This window comes from Protobothrops mucrosquamatus, unplaced genomic scaffold (assembly GCF_001527695.2).
Source record: "Protobothrops mucrosquamatus isolate PMUCROS unplaced genomic scaffold, P.Mucros_1.0 scaffold1217, whole genome shotgun sequence".
NCBI lineage: Eukaryota > Metazoa > Chordata > Lepidosauria > Squamata > Viperidae > Protobothrops > Protobothrops mucrosquamatus.
In genome coordinates, this window is record NW_015387425.1 from 176411 (window position 1) to 196761 (window position 20351).

A 20351-nucleotide genomic window follows, 5' to 3' on the forward strand; every position below is an offset into this window, starting at 1 on the left:
TGGCTTTGGGGAAATGGCACGTATTTACAATACTTGCAGACTCTGGAGAAGATCATAACCAAGGAAACCAACAAATGAATCAATCAAGAACAAATCAATACAAAATCTACATTCCAAGTACGATTGACCAGGTTCTGATTATTGTATTCTCAACATATTACATGAAGAGGAAGAGGGGGGAGGCGGGGGAGGGGGAGGGAGAAGGAAGGAAGGGAGGGAGGGAAAGAGGGAAGGAGGGAGAAAAGAAAGGAGGGAGGGAGGGAGGGAAGAAGGGAGGGAAGAAGGAAGGAAGGAAGGAAGGAAGGAAGGAAGGAAGGAAGGAAGGAAAGAAGGGAGGGAGGAAAGAAAGAAAGAAAGAAGGGAGGAAGGAAGGAAGGAAGGAAGGAAGGAAGGAAGGAAGGAAGGAAGGAAGGAAGGAAGGAAGGAGATAATTAGCGACAAGGTGGATGAATTCAATTACCATGATGATGGGGGTACCATTGGGAGTAAATCAGGAAAAATTGATCGATGTGGATCAACCCTGGCTCGTTGGCATATAATCAATCAAAACAACATTATGCAGAGAACAGAACAGAAAAGCAGTCACGAAGACTAAGCCAAAGGAATTAAACCACAAAATAAGAGAAGGAAACAGCAAAAACTGGTCTGAATCAATACTATCCCCCATGTCGCCCTAATTTTCTATCCTTCCAAATCATGCTTGAATCCCCAGATCTATACGCTATTTGATGCAGTATTTTCTTAATTCTTTCTTTTTTTAAAAAAAAATCACCCTCTTCCTTTTTGAGATCGTTTTAACTTCATCAGCCACACTTCCCGCCCCCCCTACATTTGTCCTGCTTGATCCCATCCTTGACCCAAGTGTCAGCACGGGAATATTCATAGCTATATTACAGGAGACCAGAAGCCTCTTTTTTTTCTACGTCACTTGAATTCTAAAACAGATCTTACGATTCTCCGGATCGTTCTCCGATGCCCAGGAGGCTGATTGGTGCAATACTCTCATAATAACACAATACCACGAATAGTCAGATTCAGCCTCAAAAAGCGTGGAAAAGAAAGGAGAGCGTGATGCAGCAAAGAGACTGGGAAGATGGCCAGGCACCGTCAAACAAGGCAGAATTACAAATGCACCTTGGCCTTGCCGATTGGAGAACTTCAAAGAAATTCCTCCTATTTTCCCCCCAACAGCCACCCAGTGTGGTGACTGAGAGAGCGAACATCTGGCCCAGAGTCACCCAGCTGACTTTCATGCCCAAGGCAAAACTAGAATTCATGTCTCCTGGTGATTGGTCAAGGTCACCCAGCCAGCTTTTATGCTTAGGGGAAGACTAGAACTTAAGCAGGAGACCCTATACCATTTCAGACAAATGATTGTCCAGTCTCTACTTAAAAACCTCCAGTGATGGAGAACCCACAACTTCTGGAGTGAGCCGTTCCAGAGATTAATTGTTCTAGCTGTCAGGAAGTTTCTCCTTAGTTCTAGGTTGCTTCTCTCCTTGCTTAGTCTCCATCCGTTGGCTTCTTGTCCTGCCTTCAGGCGCTTTGGAGAATAGCTTGACTCCCTCTTCTTTGGGGCAGCCCCTCACATATTGAAACACTGCTCTCCTGTCACCCTTGGTCCTTCTCTTCATTAAACTAGACATACTCCGTTCTTGCATTCTTCGTCTATTTTAGCCTGTTTTTCTTCTTTTTTTCTCACCATGAACCAAAGATTCTTGGACTGTTCATCATTTCCCACCAAGCTTGACCAAATCTGGATCTGTTCCTTCCAGAACTCCAGAAGAGATCACAAGTCCATTTAATGAATGGCCACCACACTGGGCCAGAAGGAAAAGTCACCTTTTACACATGTGTTATCTCACTCATTACAGTCATTCCCCTGGTTCAGAATTTTATAGTATCGGTCGTGAACTTGGAACTTTCAAGAGGGCATCGGGCCAAAAGTGGACGCCAGCTTCAAGCCTTCCCCAAGCAAATCAAAGCAACCTCACGAAGGAGCAAGCCATTTTATCGTTCCATCCAGAAGTCACGGTGGGACCGCACCTATCAAGTAGTATGAACTTTGGAATATTTGTCAAGATGCCATGAGGTGCTATGGCAACCATTACAACCCTCACTGTAAGGCGTCCGCTTAAAGAAGAATGAATAGAAGCTACATGTAGTATTGACTTACAACAGTTCATTTAGTGGCCGCTAGACATTACAACAGCACTGAAAAAAGTGACTTGGGACCATTTTTCACGCAACCGTTGCCGCAGCCACATGGTCACGCGATCAAAATTTGGACGCTTGGCAACTGACTCACAGTTTCCAAGCTTCTGGAGACATGCAGAGTGCCACCGTAGGTAGGGTGAGATAGGGAGAACTAATTGGACCCAGATCAAGATATTAACTTAGTTTTCCCATTTCTGCCTTCCATTGAAGACCTATATACTGCACAAACCAGGAAGAGGGCTGTGAAAATATCTACAGACCTCTCCCACCCTGGACATAAACTGTTTCAACTTGTTCCCTCAAGACGATGCTACGGGGCGTTGCATGCCAAAACAACTAGACACAAAGACCATTCCCCCCGCCCCCGTGCCATCACCCGGTTAAACAACTAATTCCCAAAACACTGTCTTATGCAGGGCAGGGGTCTTCAAGCCATAACATTGTGCTATATATGGTAGAACTTTGTCCTCATGGATCTTGGATCACTCTTCCTTTGCATCAGCACGATCCAGCTTAAAAATAAAAGGCCCTTTGATGACCGCTGCTCAATTATGGCTGTGGGTCAGCCAGCCTTTAATTTTGAGCATATGAGTGAGTCTATAGATCGGCTTGAACTCACGGCATTTCCTTTTGAAGCCAGTTGAGTATTGAGTAAACCCAAATGGATTAAACCCAAACCAAATCAACCAGTGTTTCTCAACCTTGGCAACTTGAAGATCTGTGGACTTCAACTCCCAGAATTCCCCAGCCAAGCAGTTGAGAAACCCTTACACTGCGGAAACCTGGCTTAAGATTTGGGGGCCAGGAACAGGCTGAACTTCAGCAGGAAATTCTCCCAACTTTTTGAGTCAAAATGTCATGGGGAGAGAAATACTCCAGTAATTGTAACTGTGGTGGCCTTGACCTATGGCTGTTTTGCTATGGTGATGTTTGAAGACGTCTGGCATATACAATGAAGTCAGAGCAAATTCCACTCTTATGACAATCGTTCTTTGATTATAGTTTTAGGCTTCCAAATAGGCCTGGCTAAAATTGTGGATGTGTGGATATGATTAGCCTCCCAAAGATTTTTTACATGCTCGTGGATTACGACCCTTCAAATATAAATTATCTTTCTGAAGCCCAGAGTCTGTAAAACTGAAGGACAGGTCAGGCTATCCCACTTTGGGATCGTCTGTGCAGTTCAAGAATTCAACATGAAAAACCATGTTCGGTTTGGTGTTTTTTTTTTCAGCCCTTCCAGCTATCTAAATTCATTTGGATGCTCCTAGTAGGACACCAAGAGCCATAAAAATCCGCTGTTGTTTAGGACTTAAACGGCCACTAAAATAAATGAATTCCAACTGTCTAATATTAGGATACTCGTCGTCATGATTTCCATCAGTTGGGGAATGAGGTTTGCAAAGAGGAGGAAGAGAAAGAGAACTGTGGGGTCCTTGGTGCTCTCTGAGCTTGGTAGTTTTCTTGCAGACATTTCAAGACCCAACTAGGGAACACCATCAGTGCTAGAAGGGAGTAGTTTTGCAAGGAGGAGGAGGAGGAGGAGGAGAAAGGACAGGAGGGGGAGTACTGTGGGGTCCTTGGTGCTCTCTGAGCTTGGTCATTTTCTTGCAGACATTTCATGATCCAACTAGGGAACATCATCAGCGCCCCTGGGTGTTCTTGTTTATATACCCCATAGGTAAGTCTTGTGTAGTTACCTGGTTAGGGTCATGAAACGTCTGCAAGAAAACCTCCAAGCTCAGAGAGCACCGAGGACCCCACAGTTCAACCTTGAGCTTCTCTCGGTAGCATCTCACTATCTAAGCAACTCTGGTCTTACTCTTCATACATGCATTCGTTTTGAATTTTTCACCTGCAGCGTGGATCAACCAACCAGCAGGAGCAATTCAAATGGCTACCAAATTGCAACTTCATTTATTTTATTTATTTATTTATTTATTTTAAAAATGCATTTTTGGCTCCCGAGGCCTGAGATGGAGGCCACCACTCAAAGGGGCCTTCTTTTCCAACCATCTGTGGATGCTTTATCAGCCGCCACCAGAAATATAGCGAGAGAAAGGAACTCCGCTGTCCTATTTTTAATCATGCAGGAATATTTATTTAGATCATAATCCGCGGAATTGATTCATCCCGTTAAAAAGACAGAGAATCCTGAGGAAGTGCCTTCCTCGGTGAACAGTCCTAGAAAAGCGTAAGAATCGAACCAGTCTGTCTGTGGATCTCCCAGGAACGAGAGCTAATGAGAGTATCTCTTAAATCTTTTATACACCACTTTGGCAGGATCAATGTTTTTAACAAAGCCCTGAATGTCTCAGCCAATTTGCTCCACCACGGCTAAAATGATTTGTGGGAGTTTCTCTGTCTTATTATCCTGCAGAGCAGCGAATACATTAAATACCTAAAAGATAAAGACTCCGAGAAAAGGTCTTCTGCTGGAGAGGCCGATCGTGTTTGTTTTTTTTTGTTTTACAAAGTGCTCTGTCACGCAGAAGGCTGGAGGGACATTTGGCAGCATTTGGCAAAGTGAAACCCAGAGCAAACTTTGTTTAATAAATAATCAATATCAATGGAAGAGAATATTTGTAGCCCAGGCTTGAATTGGGAGTCCGTGGTGCTCTCTGGGCTGGGTTATTTTCTTGCAGATGTTTCATGACCCAAATGGGTAACATCATCAGTGCTAGAAGGAAGTAGGGTTTATGGATAGAGATGGAGGAGGAGGAGGAGGAGGAGGAGGACTTGGGGACCTCAGTGCTCTCTGAGCTTGGTTGTTTTCTTGCAGATGTTTCATGACCCAACTAGGTAACATCATCAGAGCTAGAAGGAAGTGGGGTTTATGGATAGAGATGGAGGAGGAGGAGGAGGAGGAGGAGGAGGAGGACTGGGGGGACCTCAGTGCTCTCTGAGGTTGCTTGTTTTCTTGCAGATGTTTCATGACCCAACTAGGTAACATCATCAGTGCTAGAAGGGAGGGGGGTCTGCAGAGAGGAGGAAGAGGAAGAGGACGAGGACAATGACTGTGGGGTCTTTAATGCTCTCTGAGCTTGGTTGTTGTCTTGCAGGCATTTCATGACCCAACTAGGTAACATCATCAGTGCTAGAAGGAAGTGGGATTTATGGATAGAGAGGGAGGAGGAGGAGGAGGAGGACTGTGGGGTCCTTGATGGTCTCTGAACTTGGTTGTTTTCTTGCAGGCATTTCATGACCCAACTAGGTAACATCATCAGCTCTAGAAGGAAGCGGGGTTTATGGATAGAGAGGGAGGAGGATGAGGAGGTTGCAGTGTCCCGGGGGGTGTCACGTGATCCCCTTTTGCGACCTTCTGACAAGCAAAGTCAAAGGAGAAACCAGATTCACTTCACAACTGTATTACTACCTTAGCAACTGCAGGGACACATTTAATGACACGGCAAGCAAGGTCATACGACGGGGCAAAACGCACTTCAATCTTTCGCTTAGCCCCATAAATGTGGGGTCATTAAGTCGAGGACTACCTGCACCCTAAAATTCAAAGTACACAGTCCAGTGGGACAATATATTTCATGGGCACTCAGTCCAGAAGTGCACATTAAATGATGGTTTATCACAATTCCAGCCTCTCTCACGTCCCGTTGCATTGCAGCTGCAATAGGAGTGACTACCGAGGTCTGTCGGAGCTAGGCGCTCTGTGCTTAAACCAAATTGTAGGGCGCTCTAGCGAAGCTTAAAACTAGATAAACGCTGTGTTTTTTTTTAATTCGGAAAAAGCCCTCGTTTGCTCGCCCGCCTTTCAAGAGGTATTCCGTGATATTGTGAGTCCCCCATGTGTTTTCCTTCAGCTTCTTCTTGTCCCCGGCCCTCAACAAACACAGCTTTAAAATATACACAAACACACACAATGAAACAGCCACACAATTCCCACAGCTGTAGATGACCCATCCTTCAGCTGTTCAATAGACTTTTTGTTTGCCCAGTACACAAGAGTCTGCCAAGTTCCTCTCCTTGTCTTTGTCTCTTCTGGCTGACAAGAAAGGGCCAAGCTTTCTCAATCTTTTCCCATCTTCAACATGGGAGAAGCTGGTTGCAACCACACTTCTTCTCCAGAAGATCGCTTACCTGTGTGCAGGCTTTTGTGTGTGCTAATAATCATCGATTCTGGGGATTTAAAAAAAAAAAACCACTTGGCTAAAGTCTGTAGCTCTCCATGGGGGATCCTTGGGAGCAGCAACTGACTTCACAGCATCATTAAGCATAATGATGCAATGATGTTCATCACGTTGATTCAGGGCTTGTTCCAGAATTCTGTATCTCACCTAACCTGCTTTTGGATCCCAGTTGTGTTATGCGCACCAGTGGCAGTCAACCACTGAGCCATTACTTTGCCACCTATTTGAGTCCACTCTTTAAAACTAGAACACATACCTAACTCTTCATATTCCACCTTTGAACTTCCAAGCCCTTCCCTGAGTGGTAGAATTCGCAAGGACAAAGAGTAGCCTAGATTTCATGCGCTCTGTTATTAAATTACAATTTTGTTTATTTAGGCATGCTAATGAAATTTCCATGGGCTTCAGTTCCTACAGATGGAGAGCAGCTTAGACATCATAAAAAGGGTATTTAATTTTCTCTCCTGCTTCATAAAATAACAACTTCTGGAGAACTTGGGAGGGTAATGCGCAAGATTTTCAGCAGCTCAATCGGAGCATCCATCCATCCATATCTCCTTATATCATGAGCAGGAAGAAAGGATTGTCATCTTCAGGACCACAGAGGAGAGAAAGGAGGAGGTTATGGCTGGCTGATATGTAAATTCTCTAGAACAGTGGGGTCTCAACCTTGGCAACAATAAGATTTGTGGACTTCAAATCCTAGAATTCCCCAGCCAACAGTTGACACCCACATGCTGAACTGGGGAATTCTGGGAGTTGAAGTCCACCCATCTCAAGGTTGTCAAGGTTGAGGAACACTGCTCTAGAAGCATCGGTTACCTAACCTTGGTTGAACTCTTTCTCCCAGAGGTCATGATCTCAAATCCACTGTATATTCCGTGGTAAGAGTGTGGTGTTATCATTATTGATGCTCTACTGCCTAGTATAAACCGTTAGATATGTCTTTCCCCCCAACCCCTGTACACACCCTTCATAAGTTGTCTTCTGGAGATGGTGGTCATTGATCAACTTTGCCACAGAGACTCTGTTTTCCTTTTAAAAAAAACCCTGCTTTCTTTCTTAGATTATATATAATTTCTTTCTTAAAGCATGAGCTCACTGGCGGGTGGGATCTACACTCCTGTTTGATATCCTAATGACTCATGGATCTTGTAGCTGCTGCACATTCATGGTTGAGTTTGAGGTCACAGTTGTTGAACTCAACAGATGTTTCCCTACAGATCCTTCTTTGATGGTAGTTGGTCCTTAAGAACCCTTTGAAGGATGCCCTTCACGCTGTCATAGTCACCCTTGTTTTGCTTGCAAAATCCAGATTTCATTGCAGAGTCAGAAAACCTGAAATCAAGCAAAATTTGGGAAGCCAAGAGAACAAAGAGAAACTTTGCAATACAAGGGAGAGATTTAATTCACTCTTGTTGAGGATGGTCCATCAGAACCATCAACAAGCTACAATCTTACAGGAATCATTTCCAGAATAATGTTGGGAAGCATTATATCAGTATAAGCTATCAAGTTAAGAAATTCCATCTGACTTTTTCTATCTTCTAGGAAGTCAGTCTGACCTAAAATAGAACCCTATCCAACTTTCCCACAGATCCTTCACCAAGATTCTGACAAACACAATCTGCTCACATCAGCTTACATTTCTGGATTGGCTTTAAAGAGTAATGCATAGACTCATATCCTTTTTCCCCCCAATTCTGGGTCCAAACCTCTGCAAGACTCATGAACTCCCAAGAGGAATAATCAAGAGGAAGCCTATTTGTGTCTCATCATGGAGTCTGGGCTTAAATAATAGGAACTACAAATACAAAATTGTCAGCCTTACCAAGTAGACCAGACAGGAAATAAAAGTAGATAAATTAATTCTACCTGATAGCAAAACTACTTTGACAGACTCTTGGAGGCCTAAGAGGAAAATTCTCCCACCATCTCTGCCTATATCCAGGCGATGCTGTCTTTTATCTCGGAGGTCCCCAACCTTTTGGGCACCAGGGACCGGTTCCATGGAGAGAGGTTTTTCCACAGACAGGAGGGGGCTGGTTTTGTGTGCTTGCCTGCATCCTGCAAATGGGACTTTGCTTGTTTGTGCGGCCCGGTTGCTAGCATGCCGTGGCCCGGTACCGGTCCACAAACCGGTGGTTGAGGACTCCTGTTTTATCTAACCATTCTCCTGGCAAATTATGGGTAAAATGAAGCAATGGTCAGCATCCTTTTCATTTCTGAAGGAAAGGACAAGATGTTAAAAAGGATACTATCAAGCATGGAAAAGCAATCCCAACTCAAGAATGGATGCGATAATTGTTGTTTTAAACTACAGTAGGAAACCACTGTGAACAGCAAGCAGAGTTGTTAAGGATGCATTTACAACTTCCGTCCTGGCCCATAGCCGAAAGGATGAAATTCTGGACAGTTGACAAATATAAACCAAACACAAGTGAAGATCTGACTTCTCGTTTGCTGAAGGATCAGGGGGAAAATCTCTCCCTTTTTGGCCTGGATTTTCCTGTTTATTAAAAAATTGTAGACTAGGACCTAGGGTTCCAGGTCTACTTGAGGGTGGGGTGGGGGTAATTAAATGGTCCAGAGCTGTGAACTAGTTTGATCTTTTAACAATCTCCTTGGTGTCTCTTTTAGTGATAGAACCACTCCACCCGCTCCTGCTGGGATCATACAACCCCAAATATCTGGGTTGAAGAACCACAATGCCTACGTTCAACTCATATATCCTGCTCAAGACAAGCATACAACATCTGAAAAGGATGGACCGGGTTCACACAGGATGTGAAGACAGTGGCCAAAGTGATGGTCTCAAAGACACAACGATGTTTTTAGCTGGGTTTAACGTGATGCCAATCTAATCCGAGTGCCCCAATGAGTTTCAGCAAAGAAGACATGAAGCCTTCTGAAACCATTGTCTTGGTTATCAGGATATCACGGAAGGAGGGGAACAGCGGCTAGTCAATAGCAAAACACCGGAAAGAGAAGATGGAAGTAGAGCAGCTTCTGCAGAATGGTAGTCTTCCCAAGCTTTGTATACGCTATTGAATCTTAGCTACAAAGAGCATTATGAGCATCTATTGTTGGCTGTGACCATCAAGCTCTTTCTAACAACAGCCAATTGATTGCCACCCATACAATGAGGCTTTCAAGGGAGAGAGAGAAAAAACACTGACCAAGACAGAAGAGGCAATGATATTATTTAATGCTGCAGACGAAGGATAAGCAGATACTGACAGTATCGACATGTTGGAAGTTTGGTATGATGCAAAGGTTAGGGGCGTAACACTGGACCCTGAGAAGCCCCCCACCCTTATGAGCACAGAGTCTACTAGATGACTTGAGTTGGCCATCACTTCTCAACCAAACCTTCATCAAAGGACTCTTGTTGGATAAATTAGAGAGAAAATCTCCTGCCCCTCAGTGCTATCTTGAGCGTCTGGAGAACAGGTGGAAGGAAAACAGGAAGACCTTAATGTAAGAATGTAGCTACTAACAGAAGTGGAAGACACCAAGAATGATCCACATCAATTGAAAGTACAAAGCTGGCCCTTCGGAGGAGAAACGTGGATCGATCAACAGCTTAAAAGATTTTGGAGGAAGATCTGAAAATGGTGTTGAGGCTTCCCCCACCCCAACAGCAGCCTGGATCCACAGCAAAATAAATAAGTAAAGATTGCTGGACAAATGCTTGTTAAGTCAAGAACTACCTGTACTGTGCTTTGTTCAATGGAGTTTTTGGCCTAGACTGTTGCAGGAACCCGGCCAATAAATTACAAGCATGTGTCTATCAATAGGCATCCAACTTTCTGACATCCAACGTTCAAACTCTGCCAAACGGTATAATGTATCCATTGCCCAGGACAGTCTTAGCCATCTATTTAGCTCCATTTCAAAAAAAGCCATGAAGAGCTAGTCCATACAGATGAGGTCATCACTCACTGCCTCTCAAGGGTGAGAGAAGCAAAGAATTTGACGTGGCTGATGAAATGCTGCAGTCAGAAAAAAACAACTCTCAACCGTAGCCAACATCAACTCCGATCTGCACAGAGATCCTTTTTAATGACGATGAGTGATGTGTTGGGCCAGAAGGTATCAACTCTGTTGTTGTTGGGTCTCCGGAGTGCGTCTGGTCAACCACCCAGACGGCAAAGATGGGTTAGGATCGGGTGTCAGCCAAACTTCTGCCCGGTTTAGTCTTCACAGAAGAAGGTTTGAAGCAGAGTGACCTTCTCCCTCTAGCCACATCGTCTCCAGATCGCATTAAAGTCTGCGGGAGGTAGTCCCAACTCGGTTAGGTTTATATTCCATGAATCATGGATGCTCTAAATCTCCATTGTGCCACCTGTCAGTGTACACTGGTGTTCCCTCGCCTAAGCTTTCAATGAACAAATTGATAATGTTGTTGAGCCTTTGGTCCTCTCTGAGCTTGGTTGTCTCCTTGCAGACATTTCATTCCCCAACTAGGTAGCATCATCAGAGCTAGAAGGGTGGGGGGTTTGCTCTCTGCTTATATAATGTAGCTTGCCCTACAGGCAAGTCTTGTGGAATGAGTCCAATTATCTAGTTGGGTCATGAAACATCTGCAGGCAAACAACCAAGCTCAGAGAACACCAAGGACTCCACAGTTCAACTTTGAGCTACATATATACCCTTCTACTGACAGTTTTGTTCTTGCTGAAGTCTATACCAATTGCTTCCAAACAACGTAGTGCAGAAAACCATGTGGAACAACCAGAGATCTTGATCTAATGGAGCTTTGCTTCAAGGAATGAAATGAACTCAGAATGACAGAGTTGGAAGGGACCTTGGAGGTCCTCTAGGCCAACCTCCTGCTCAAGCAGAAGACCTTATACCAGGGGTAGGCAACCTTGACTCTTTTATGACTCATGGACTTCAACTCCCAGAATTCCTGAGCTGGCATGGCCGGCTCAGGAATTCTGGGAGTTGAAGTCCATGAGTCATAAAAGAGCCAAGGTTGCCTACCCCTGCCCTATACCATCCCAGTAAAATGGCTGTCCAGTCAATTCTTGAAAACCTCCAGTGATGGAGCACCCACAACTTCTGAAGGCAACTCGTTCCACTGATTGCTCTAATGGGTATGTACTGGAAGGGCAAGTGATGCCCCCTGCATGACGTCATCTTACAAATGTGCTTGCATCAGACATTGGGAGGCACAATGCCCTCAACAAACACACCCTCATTGCCAGTCCTCATGGCCAGAGACCTATGGCACACCCAAACATCCCTCTGATGCTCTATCCAAAGAATGGCAATATCGGAGCATAACCCAATAAGCACAACATCATTCCAACTTTAGCCAACATCATTGGCCAATTATATGAAAGCATAAGGAGGCGAGATGCTCCCAGCTCATGTCTAGTCTCTAGTGGATATTCAGAATATGGCCGGTTCTTCCATGCAACATGAGGTCTTTACTACATGAGGACAATACGCTTGGAGGCCACACAGTACATCAAAAAGAGCACTCTCCACCAACATCTTCCTGAGGTCCTTAATTGTTGACTCAACTTTACCCAACAGCAGGGTTTGTCCAATCCTTCTCAGACAGAAATACTACCTGTTGAAGTCCTAACCTAAACTTATCACTCTCCCTGGAGATAAACCGTCCTCTGTTGATACTCATCTGGACTGAATATCTCAAAGTCTTCCTTGGGAAGAAGAAGAGCAGGAAAAAAATGGAATTAAAGATTGGCCAAGCTTGACTCCACACCTCATTGTAAAGCCCGTGGCTAAGGAGGACGCATGTTCTACCAAGAATTTGAAGAGAAGGTCGGTATATTGCGCTCGTCAAAAATTCACCCCGGAGAATGAGCCTCCAGCAAGGACTGTACTGACCCAGCGCTCTTGTCCATTCTGCAAAAGTGAGAGGAGGAATTAAAACCCAAAATTGTCTGGAAGGCAACCTGGCGACGAAGCCCAGGAAAGACCCCCACCGACCAGCACAGAGTCCACCTTGAAAAGGCCGCCGAAGCATTACATGCGCGACTGTGAGCTGCACGGAAAAAGCAAGCAAGCAAGCAAACAAATGAAAACAAAATCAATCTAACACAACAGGCAACCCTTCTGAAGGGAGAGCAAACACGCTCCCCTTGTACAAAGTCTCCTTTGAGTTAAGTCAAGGGTCTGGTCATGCATTTTTCTTGGCAGAGAAAGCAATTTACCACTGATTTCTTTAGAGGTAAACCCTGGGACTTACAGGGGTCTCCTGTCCCGGAGATTTAGCCAGCTCTGACCTCGATTCAAGGTCTGATTCAAGGCCTTGAAGATGAAGTGTGGAACTGTCTTTAGGGCAGAGGCCCTGCTGGGCCTGGGAATGACCTGCCAAGGCCACCACCAGCCTGCCAAGGGGACAGGCCCCAAACCAACAAATGCAAGCAGATTTTCCTTGCCATGAATTAAACGGCCCGCCTAGATCCATAACAATTGTTCCCTTCAGCCGGGGACAGAAAAATGACAGAAAAATGACATTTTTTTCCCCCGCAGGAGTTTGGAGGCCACAAAAGTGAGATTTTTCAGGGTTCAGTTCTCCCCCCCCCTCTCCCCCTGCAGAGTTGCACGCTGCTGCCCTCCCTCTTGCGATAAAGAAAAGGAAAAGCATTTGCCTGCTTGCCGTACCACCTTGTGCAATTCCACGGAAACGAAAAGGAAAAAGAAAAAGAGAGAGAGAGAAAAAAAAAGAAATAGGCACACTGCAAAATCTCCTGACGGATTCAGCCTTTAGGCAGGCCGAATGAAAGTCGCTCCCCCCACCCAAAAAAAAAAAGCAGAGCTTGCTGCAATCCAGAGTTTAAACTTTCAAAGGCTCCTTGTAATTCTTCTTTTTTAAATAATAATAATAATAATAATAATAATAATAACAACAACAACAACAACAAGCATTAACAACTGTGCCGTCTTTGTTTCGAAGAAATGGCTCTGCTTTTAGCAGCGCAAGCATCAACTTGCTAGATTCTTGGCGCAGGATAGGAGATGGGTAGAAACTTCCCTTCGTTGTTTTTTTAAAAAAGAAAAAGAAAAAGAAAAAAAGAGAGAAGGGAGGAGAAAAGAAATGGAAAGAAACCTCGGTTATTTCTTTCCTGCTTTCACCCAAAAAAAAACAAAAAAAACCCCCAAAAAAACAAAGCCATCTTCTCCCAATGCTGCAGATCCTCACTTTGAGTCAATTCTGGCAAAGTCTGCAGAGATCAGATTTAATAACAGGATGGTTCTGTTGCACGGACGGTAATGTTAGCAAATTGCCCATTTGCCCTTTGAAGCATTCGTCAGTCTAATGATTCAGAACATAACCTTGGGCTATTAAAAGGGAATAGCGAGATGGGCAGGCTGATTGCTTGAGAGCTGGCTGGATCCAAGTGGAAAGGAAGAAGTTTTATTTTCCCTTGTGCTTTGCAACACACAACAAAACAACGTCTTGCTTTGACGGGACTTTGTTCATAAACAAGAGTTTAGAATAGCCACACGCACACACAAAAATGCTTTTTGAAACAGCAAGAGAGCGGCGATCTGACGGACAGCTTTGTGGCTGGAGATGTAATCTGGGGAGGGATTTCTGACACCCACCAAATTGGAAAAATCATCTTCTGCATTTTAAAGGGCCTGGCGAGGGAAGGCACCCACTGAAAATATGGGGACGGGGTGAACGGCACCGCCTCTTTTCTGAACAAGATCTGAAAATCACCATCCATTTTGGAAAGAAGAAGGTCTAAGTTCCCAAATAAAGGCCCCCTCCTGTATTAAAATAGGCACACACAACCCATCAAATAAAGTCACCTCTCCTGGGGAGACGGTGCTGAATGGCTTCCTCTCCCCAAAACTGCAGGGCCAAAATGAATTTAACACCCATCTACCTTGCAGAGATGTAGATAAGATTTCTCATAGCAATTTCAACAGGGCAAGTCAATTTCAACAGGGCAGATCAATTTCAATAGGGCAAGTCAATTTCAACAGGGCAGATCAATTTCAACAGGGCAAGTCAATGTCAACAGAGCAGATCAATGACAACAGGGCAGATGAATTTCAACAGGATAAGTCAATTTCAATAGGACAAGTCAATGTTAACAGGGCAAGTCAATTTCAACAGGGCAAGTCAATTTCAACTGGGCAAGTCAATTTCAACAAAGTCAATTTCAACACGGCAAGTCAATTTCAATACAGCAGGTTGATGCAATAGGGCAGGTCAATTTCAACAAAGCAAGTCAATTCCAACAGGGAAAGTCGATTTCACTGGATCAAGTCGATTTCAATAGGGCACGTCAATTTCCGTGCAATGTTTGTTGGATCAAGGCACTTCACACCTCCACTTGGCATTCATCAAACAACCCAACAGTGCAATTCTACTCATGTTTACTCAGAAACGGGACCCACTGAACTGGAAAGCAGAATAATAACAGAATAACAGAGTTGGAAGGGACCTTGGAGGTCTTGTAGGCCAACCCCCTGCTCAAGCAGGAGACCCTATACCATTTCAGACAAATGGTTGTCCAATCTCTTCTTGAAAACCTCCAGTGTGGGAGCACCCACAACTTCTGGAGGCAAACTTTAGAACCTGTGGGCTAACAATCCCTCCAGAAAAACAAGACAGGTCCAGATGTGTCCCAATACAAAGTAAAAAAAAGCCTTTATTTTTAATCCATAACACTTGCCAGGAAATCTCGAGCCTTCATTTCAATTTTCTCTGAAAACTCTGCCTCAATCCCTATCTGTAAAATGGGAGCAGACACAGCCTCCCCTGCTGGACTATTATACTCCTGGACTCAATGAAGGAAATCAGATGTATATCCCATATTTTAAAGCCATAAGGAAGAGAACGATGGAATAGATGAACATCTAAGTGGCCTACAATAAATACCTTGTGAAAAGGCCCAGCATGTGCCTAAGAGAACGCGGCAACACAATTCATAAAATAAAGCTTGTTCCATGTGGGGTCACTACAAACCAGAACCATTTGGAGCCATTATGTTGGATGTCAAATGCAATCACGGCTATTCGTAACCCAGCTGCCACAGAACGGTGGAGCTTCCACAGCCAGGGGCAGTGTATCCCTGAATTCTCAACTGCTAGCAAAGGGGACAGGGGGCAGGCAGTGGAACAGAGAGGAAAGCTAGTCATTTTTCACAAATTAAAAACCTGCCCAAAAAAGCCCGAGCAAAAGTGCAAGAAGTCACTTCACTTTTAGATCCGTTGGGCACCTTTTCAAGAAGAATCAAAGGAACATCAGACACAAATGGGCAGACCTGTGGGGGGGGGAAGCCCCTTTTTGTGGCTTGGGAAATGGGGAGGGGGGCCAAACTCAGCCTCTCCTCCTCCTCCTCCTAAACCTCCTTCTCCCCCTTCCCCAAAGGAGGAATGGATGAAGCCCCCCCCCCCACTCAATCCATTGTGGACTCTCTCCCTGCCCCTCCCCAAGGGCAGGCCTGGATTTTTGCATTTCTAAAACTGGCCCTTTGCAGGACATTTGCCAAGATGGCCCCCCCACTCCCCAACCCCCCCTTGGTAACCACCCCCACCCCCTCGCAGCAGACATTCAGTGTTGTGGTTGGGATATAGGAAGAAATGCAAGGGAATAATTTACCTACGGAATCAATTTCCAGGAGACGCTGCAAATCCCGAATGCTGTGAATCTCGCTGTGAGCCAGCCTTTCGATCAACTCCTGAGGAATCTCCGCTTCCTTTGAAAAGAGAGGGGAGAGAGGGCAGGGCCCCCCAGTTAGTCAGTTTCCCTCCAGATCGCCTCCGGAACAGATCCCCGATCTCTAGTCAGTCAGATCACCAGCTCTCTACCGAGTCTTTCTGCAAATCACCTCTGGAGCAGATCCCTAGTCCATCAGATCACTAGATCTCTACTGAGTTCTTGCAAATCACCTCTAGTCAGTCAGATCACCAGCTCTCTACCGAATCTTTCTGCAGATCACCTCCAGAGCAGATCCCTAGTCAATCAGATCACTAGATCTCTACTGAGTCTTTTTGCAAATCACCTTCAGAGCAGATCCCTAGTCAATCAGATCACTAGATCTCTACTGAGTCTTCTTGCAAATCACCTCCAGAGCAGATCTCTAGTCAATCAGATCACTAGATCTCTACTGAGTCTTCTTGCAAATCACCTCCAGAGCAGATCCCTAGTCAATTGGATCTCTACTAAGTCATTCTCCAGATCACCTCCGGACCAGATCTTGATCCCTAGTCAGTCAGATCGCCAGATCTCTACAGAGTCTTTCTCCAAATCATCTCTGGAACAGATCCCTAGTCAATCAGATCACCAGATCTCTACTGAGTCTTTCTCCCCAAATGATCTCTGGAGCAGATCCCTAGCCAATAAGATCACCAGATCTCTACTGAGTCTTTCTCCAAATCACCTCTGGAGCAGATCTTGAACTCTACGGTAGCCAGTCAGATTTCTAGATCTCTAGTCAGCCTTTTCTCCAAATCACCTCTGGAGTAGATCTGGACCAGATCTTGATCCACTCTGAAGTGGGGGGTCTTGGATCTGCTCCCAGCTTCCCCTTCCAGATGCTCAGGAACAATGGAGAAAGGAAGGACTGTGTTTTATTGTTTAAAATATTCTCCTTTTCAACTGTCTGTACCCAATAACCCTGCAACCCACAATTAACATTTTTAGTTCCTCCTTCCCACACTATGATATGGGAAGCGTGGAAAATTCTGTCCTTTTCATTTTTATTTATTTCTCCCTTTATTGGGTGGGGGTCTTGGAAGGAGGGATTAACATTCCTTCAGTGGCTCAGAACTTTGAGGAAAGCTTGAGAATTTTTTTTTTTTAATGGAGCAGGCAATGCTTTAAGACCATCCCATAATATTGCAGGGGGGGCTGTTTTGGCACGCTGTCCCTTTACAATTACAAGACCATCCCATTTACTAAGAGGGGGCTGAGGTTTAAGTATCTGAAATCAGCCTTCCTAGAAGTATGTGAGTGAGAGAGAGAGAGAGAGAGGGAAAGAGAGAGAGAGAGAGAGGAAAAAAGAGAGGAGGAGAGAGGAGGGGAAAGAGAGAGAAGGAGAGAGAGATCAAGTTGACATGTGCCACAGCACAATACTTAGCACCATTCCACAGGTTGTTTCCTCCTCTCAACCCCTCCCAAAAAAAAAAAAAAAAAAAAAGTGGCACCAATCTCTTTAAAAAAAAAAAAAATCCCTGGACTTTATGGAGCTTGTTCTACATGAATGGGATAAAACAACCGACAACTTTTCCCCCCCTTTGTTTCATTGTGTGTGTGTGTGTGTGTTTTTAATTGCCTAGCATAAGGAGAGCTTTGACCCAAGGCAACTCTTTTTTTTCTTTTTTTCAATAGCAGGAAACTTGCAGGAAAATAAAAGTGTCAGCCTCCATTGGCGTTGACTTCACCCTTTCTCCCAAATTTCCCTGAGAGGGGAGGGGGCTGGCCATGGTTCTAGATAAGGACCCCGAATCCTACAGGTTGGAAAAAAATCAGCAAAAAAAAAAAAAAAAAAAAGCACCCTGCTTTTCTTTTTCCCAGCACCCTTCTTAAGAGCAAGGAACCCCAGCCTGCTTGAAAATATACTCCTTTTCGGCCTTCGAATTCCCACGCTCCGCAGTGGTTACTAGAAACAATTCCACAATTTGGGGGGTGAGGCAAAGAGGAAGTGGAGGGGAAAAATAAATCCACTGTGGGCTTCGACGTTCCTGTTTTCCCAGGCTCCCCCAAAAAAGCAGAGCTTTTACACTGCAACGCCAAGGGCTACGTTCACAAGTTCCCAGCCAACCACAGCTTCCTAAAACTAACCCAGTTTCTTACAAGCTAACCAGATAGGCGAGTCCAGCCCCTTGCATTGCGCCCCCCCAACCCCTAACCCCTCTCCCAGCTCCTGAAAAACTAACTGCGATCGTCCCTCGCCCCACTCCTGCAGGAGAACCCGGAATCCCTACGGTTGGGTTAAGCAAGTTGTCTGAACGCAAGTCCCTGGGAGGGAAAAAAAAACGAGCCCATTTCAAAAGGCAGAGTCCTAACTTCCAAGACAAACGTGCCAACTCAATCTGGGAAACACAGTTGGGTTGTTTTTTTTTTCTCTCTCTCTCTCTCTCTCCCTTTCTCCCTGTCGATAACCTTATAAAGTGAATTTTCAGAGCGGCGGGGGGGGGGGGGTTAACACGCGGTTGCATCTCGGAAGGGCAACGTTAACGGACTTGCTTCCCTTCTCCTATTTTAGCCATTTCGGGGTCGTTTCCCCACGAGCAGGAAGCTGGCTAGTCAAGAACCCCCCCCCCCACACACACTTGTTTCTAGGCTCTCGGCTTCCCTCCCTTACCCTTCTCCAGCCAGGCCGGCCAGCGTTGCGTTGGCAATTTTTTTTTTTAACACAAATAAATAAATTAAAAAATACCACGCCAGAGGCTGGCTCGCCTCGCGCGTTTTTGAGCGCCCTTCCTGGCACGTCTGCACGCGCGCCAGAGCAGGGTGGACGGAGGGGTTGTGGGATCCAGGCGACCTAGCAGCTCCTCCGTCTTGTTGGGGACGAGGAAGAGGAAGAGGAAGAGAGACCCGCGCTGTTTTGGAGGGATGGCCGTTGAGAGCCGCGCGTGGAACGGCCGCCCTTCCCACGCCACCCCTTCGCTCTTGGGAGTCGTTTGGGGAAGGGAAGCCCCCTTCTTCTCCACCTGGAGGGTCCAAGGCGAAGAGCCCAAACCCATGCACGGGGGGGGGGGGTTGAGGTGGAAGGGAGAGGCAGGACGAGGGAGGGAGAGGGGGGGAAAGGGAAGAAGGAAGAATAGCACCGGTGCAACAACAACAAAAAAAAAAAGGTTTTGGAATCAGTTGGAGATTTTAAAAGGGGGAAGAGGGGGGGTCTTCTGCCTTTCCTTCCTCCCCTCTCCCTCTCTCCCTCTCTCCCTCTCTCCCTCTCCTTCCTTCCTTCCTTCCTTCCCCAGGCGTGCACCTACCTCTGCAAACACGAGGGCCAGGTAGCAAAAGCCTATAACCCAGAATGCTGCGCCGATCCTCATTGCGTGCTCATCACTGTGGTCGGCCACACGACTCAACGGTGCAGCGCAGGAGGCGCACCACCCCGCCTCCTTGGGTTGGGAAAATAACAACCATCCCTCGAGGGGGGGGGACGAGGGAGCCACCACCGGCGCTGGGGGGGTGGGTGGGGGGCCAGTTGTCCTCCGGGCTCCGGGCTCCGGGCAGGGGGCGGCGCGCGGGCGGAGGTCCCCTCCTTAATTCCCGGTGGCCTCTAAAGGTCTCTCGGCGCTTGGCACCGGGGGGGGGTCTCCTGGCAGAGGCGAGGAGAGGGAGGGGGGATCCTGCTGCTTCCTTGGCGCCCTCCCGGCTTCCTTCCGAGGGGAGAAGAGGGGCAGCGGGGCGGCCAAGGGAGGGAAGCCGCTTCGGACTCCTTCCTTCCTTCCTCCCCTTGCCAAGGTGCGACCACCGCCTCCGCCGCCTCTTCTGCTGCTTCTGCTGCTGCTGCTCCTGCGGCCGCTTCGGGCTCCTGGATAAGCGGAGAAGCGCGGTCCAGCTTCCTTCTACATCTTGGCCCGGATGGCGACGAAGGGGAAGGCGAGCAGCGAGGCGGGAGCCGGCCCGGAGTCCATCACCTGTCTGGGAGCCGCTCGCCTCTTGGCAGACAGGCGGAGAGTTCCCGGTCCCTCCCCTCCCCGCGTCCCCCAGCCCCTCCCTCTGCCCACCCCTTCCAAATACCCACCCACCCACCCAGCCCGGAGCAGCAGGCGGCACAGCGCAGCGGCAGCCAAGGGGGAAGAGGAGAGCCTAGTTGGTTCACACAGACACACACACACACACACGCATACACACCAAAAAGAAAAAGGAGGGGTGGGGGAAGGAAGGAAGGAAGGAAGGAAGGAAGGAAGGAAGAGAGGGAGGAAGGGAGGGAGGGAGGGAGGGAGGAAGGGAGGAAGGAAGGAAGGAAGGAAGGAAGGAAGGAAGGAAGGAAGGAAGGAAGGAAGGAAGGAAGGAAGGAAGGAAGAAGGGAGGAA

The 20351-nt window shown here is 46.5% G+C and overlaps 1 protein-coding gene across 1 annotated transcript in view; it reads right to left on the minus strand.

The window, feature by feature from the left end:
* The window catches only part of PDGFA (platelet derived growth factor subunit A), a 39006-nt gene extending 19639 nt beyond the window's left edge, over nucleotides 1–19367 (minus strand). Inside the window, exons 1-2 of the mRNA XM_015820932.1 lie at nucleotides 19299–19367; nucleotides 15961–16057 (exon numbers count right to left, since the gene is read on the minus strand). Coding sequence (XP_015676418.1) covers nucleotides 15961–16057; nucleotides 19299–19361 — 160 coding nt within the window. The 5' untranslated portion in view covers nucleotides 19362–19367. The remainder of the gene's footprint in view (nucleotides 1–15960; nucleotides 16058–19298) is intronic.
* Nucleotides 19368–20351: the final 984 nt, after the last annotated feature.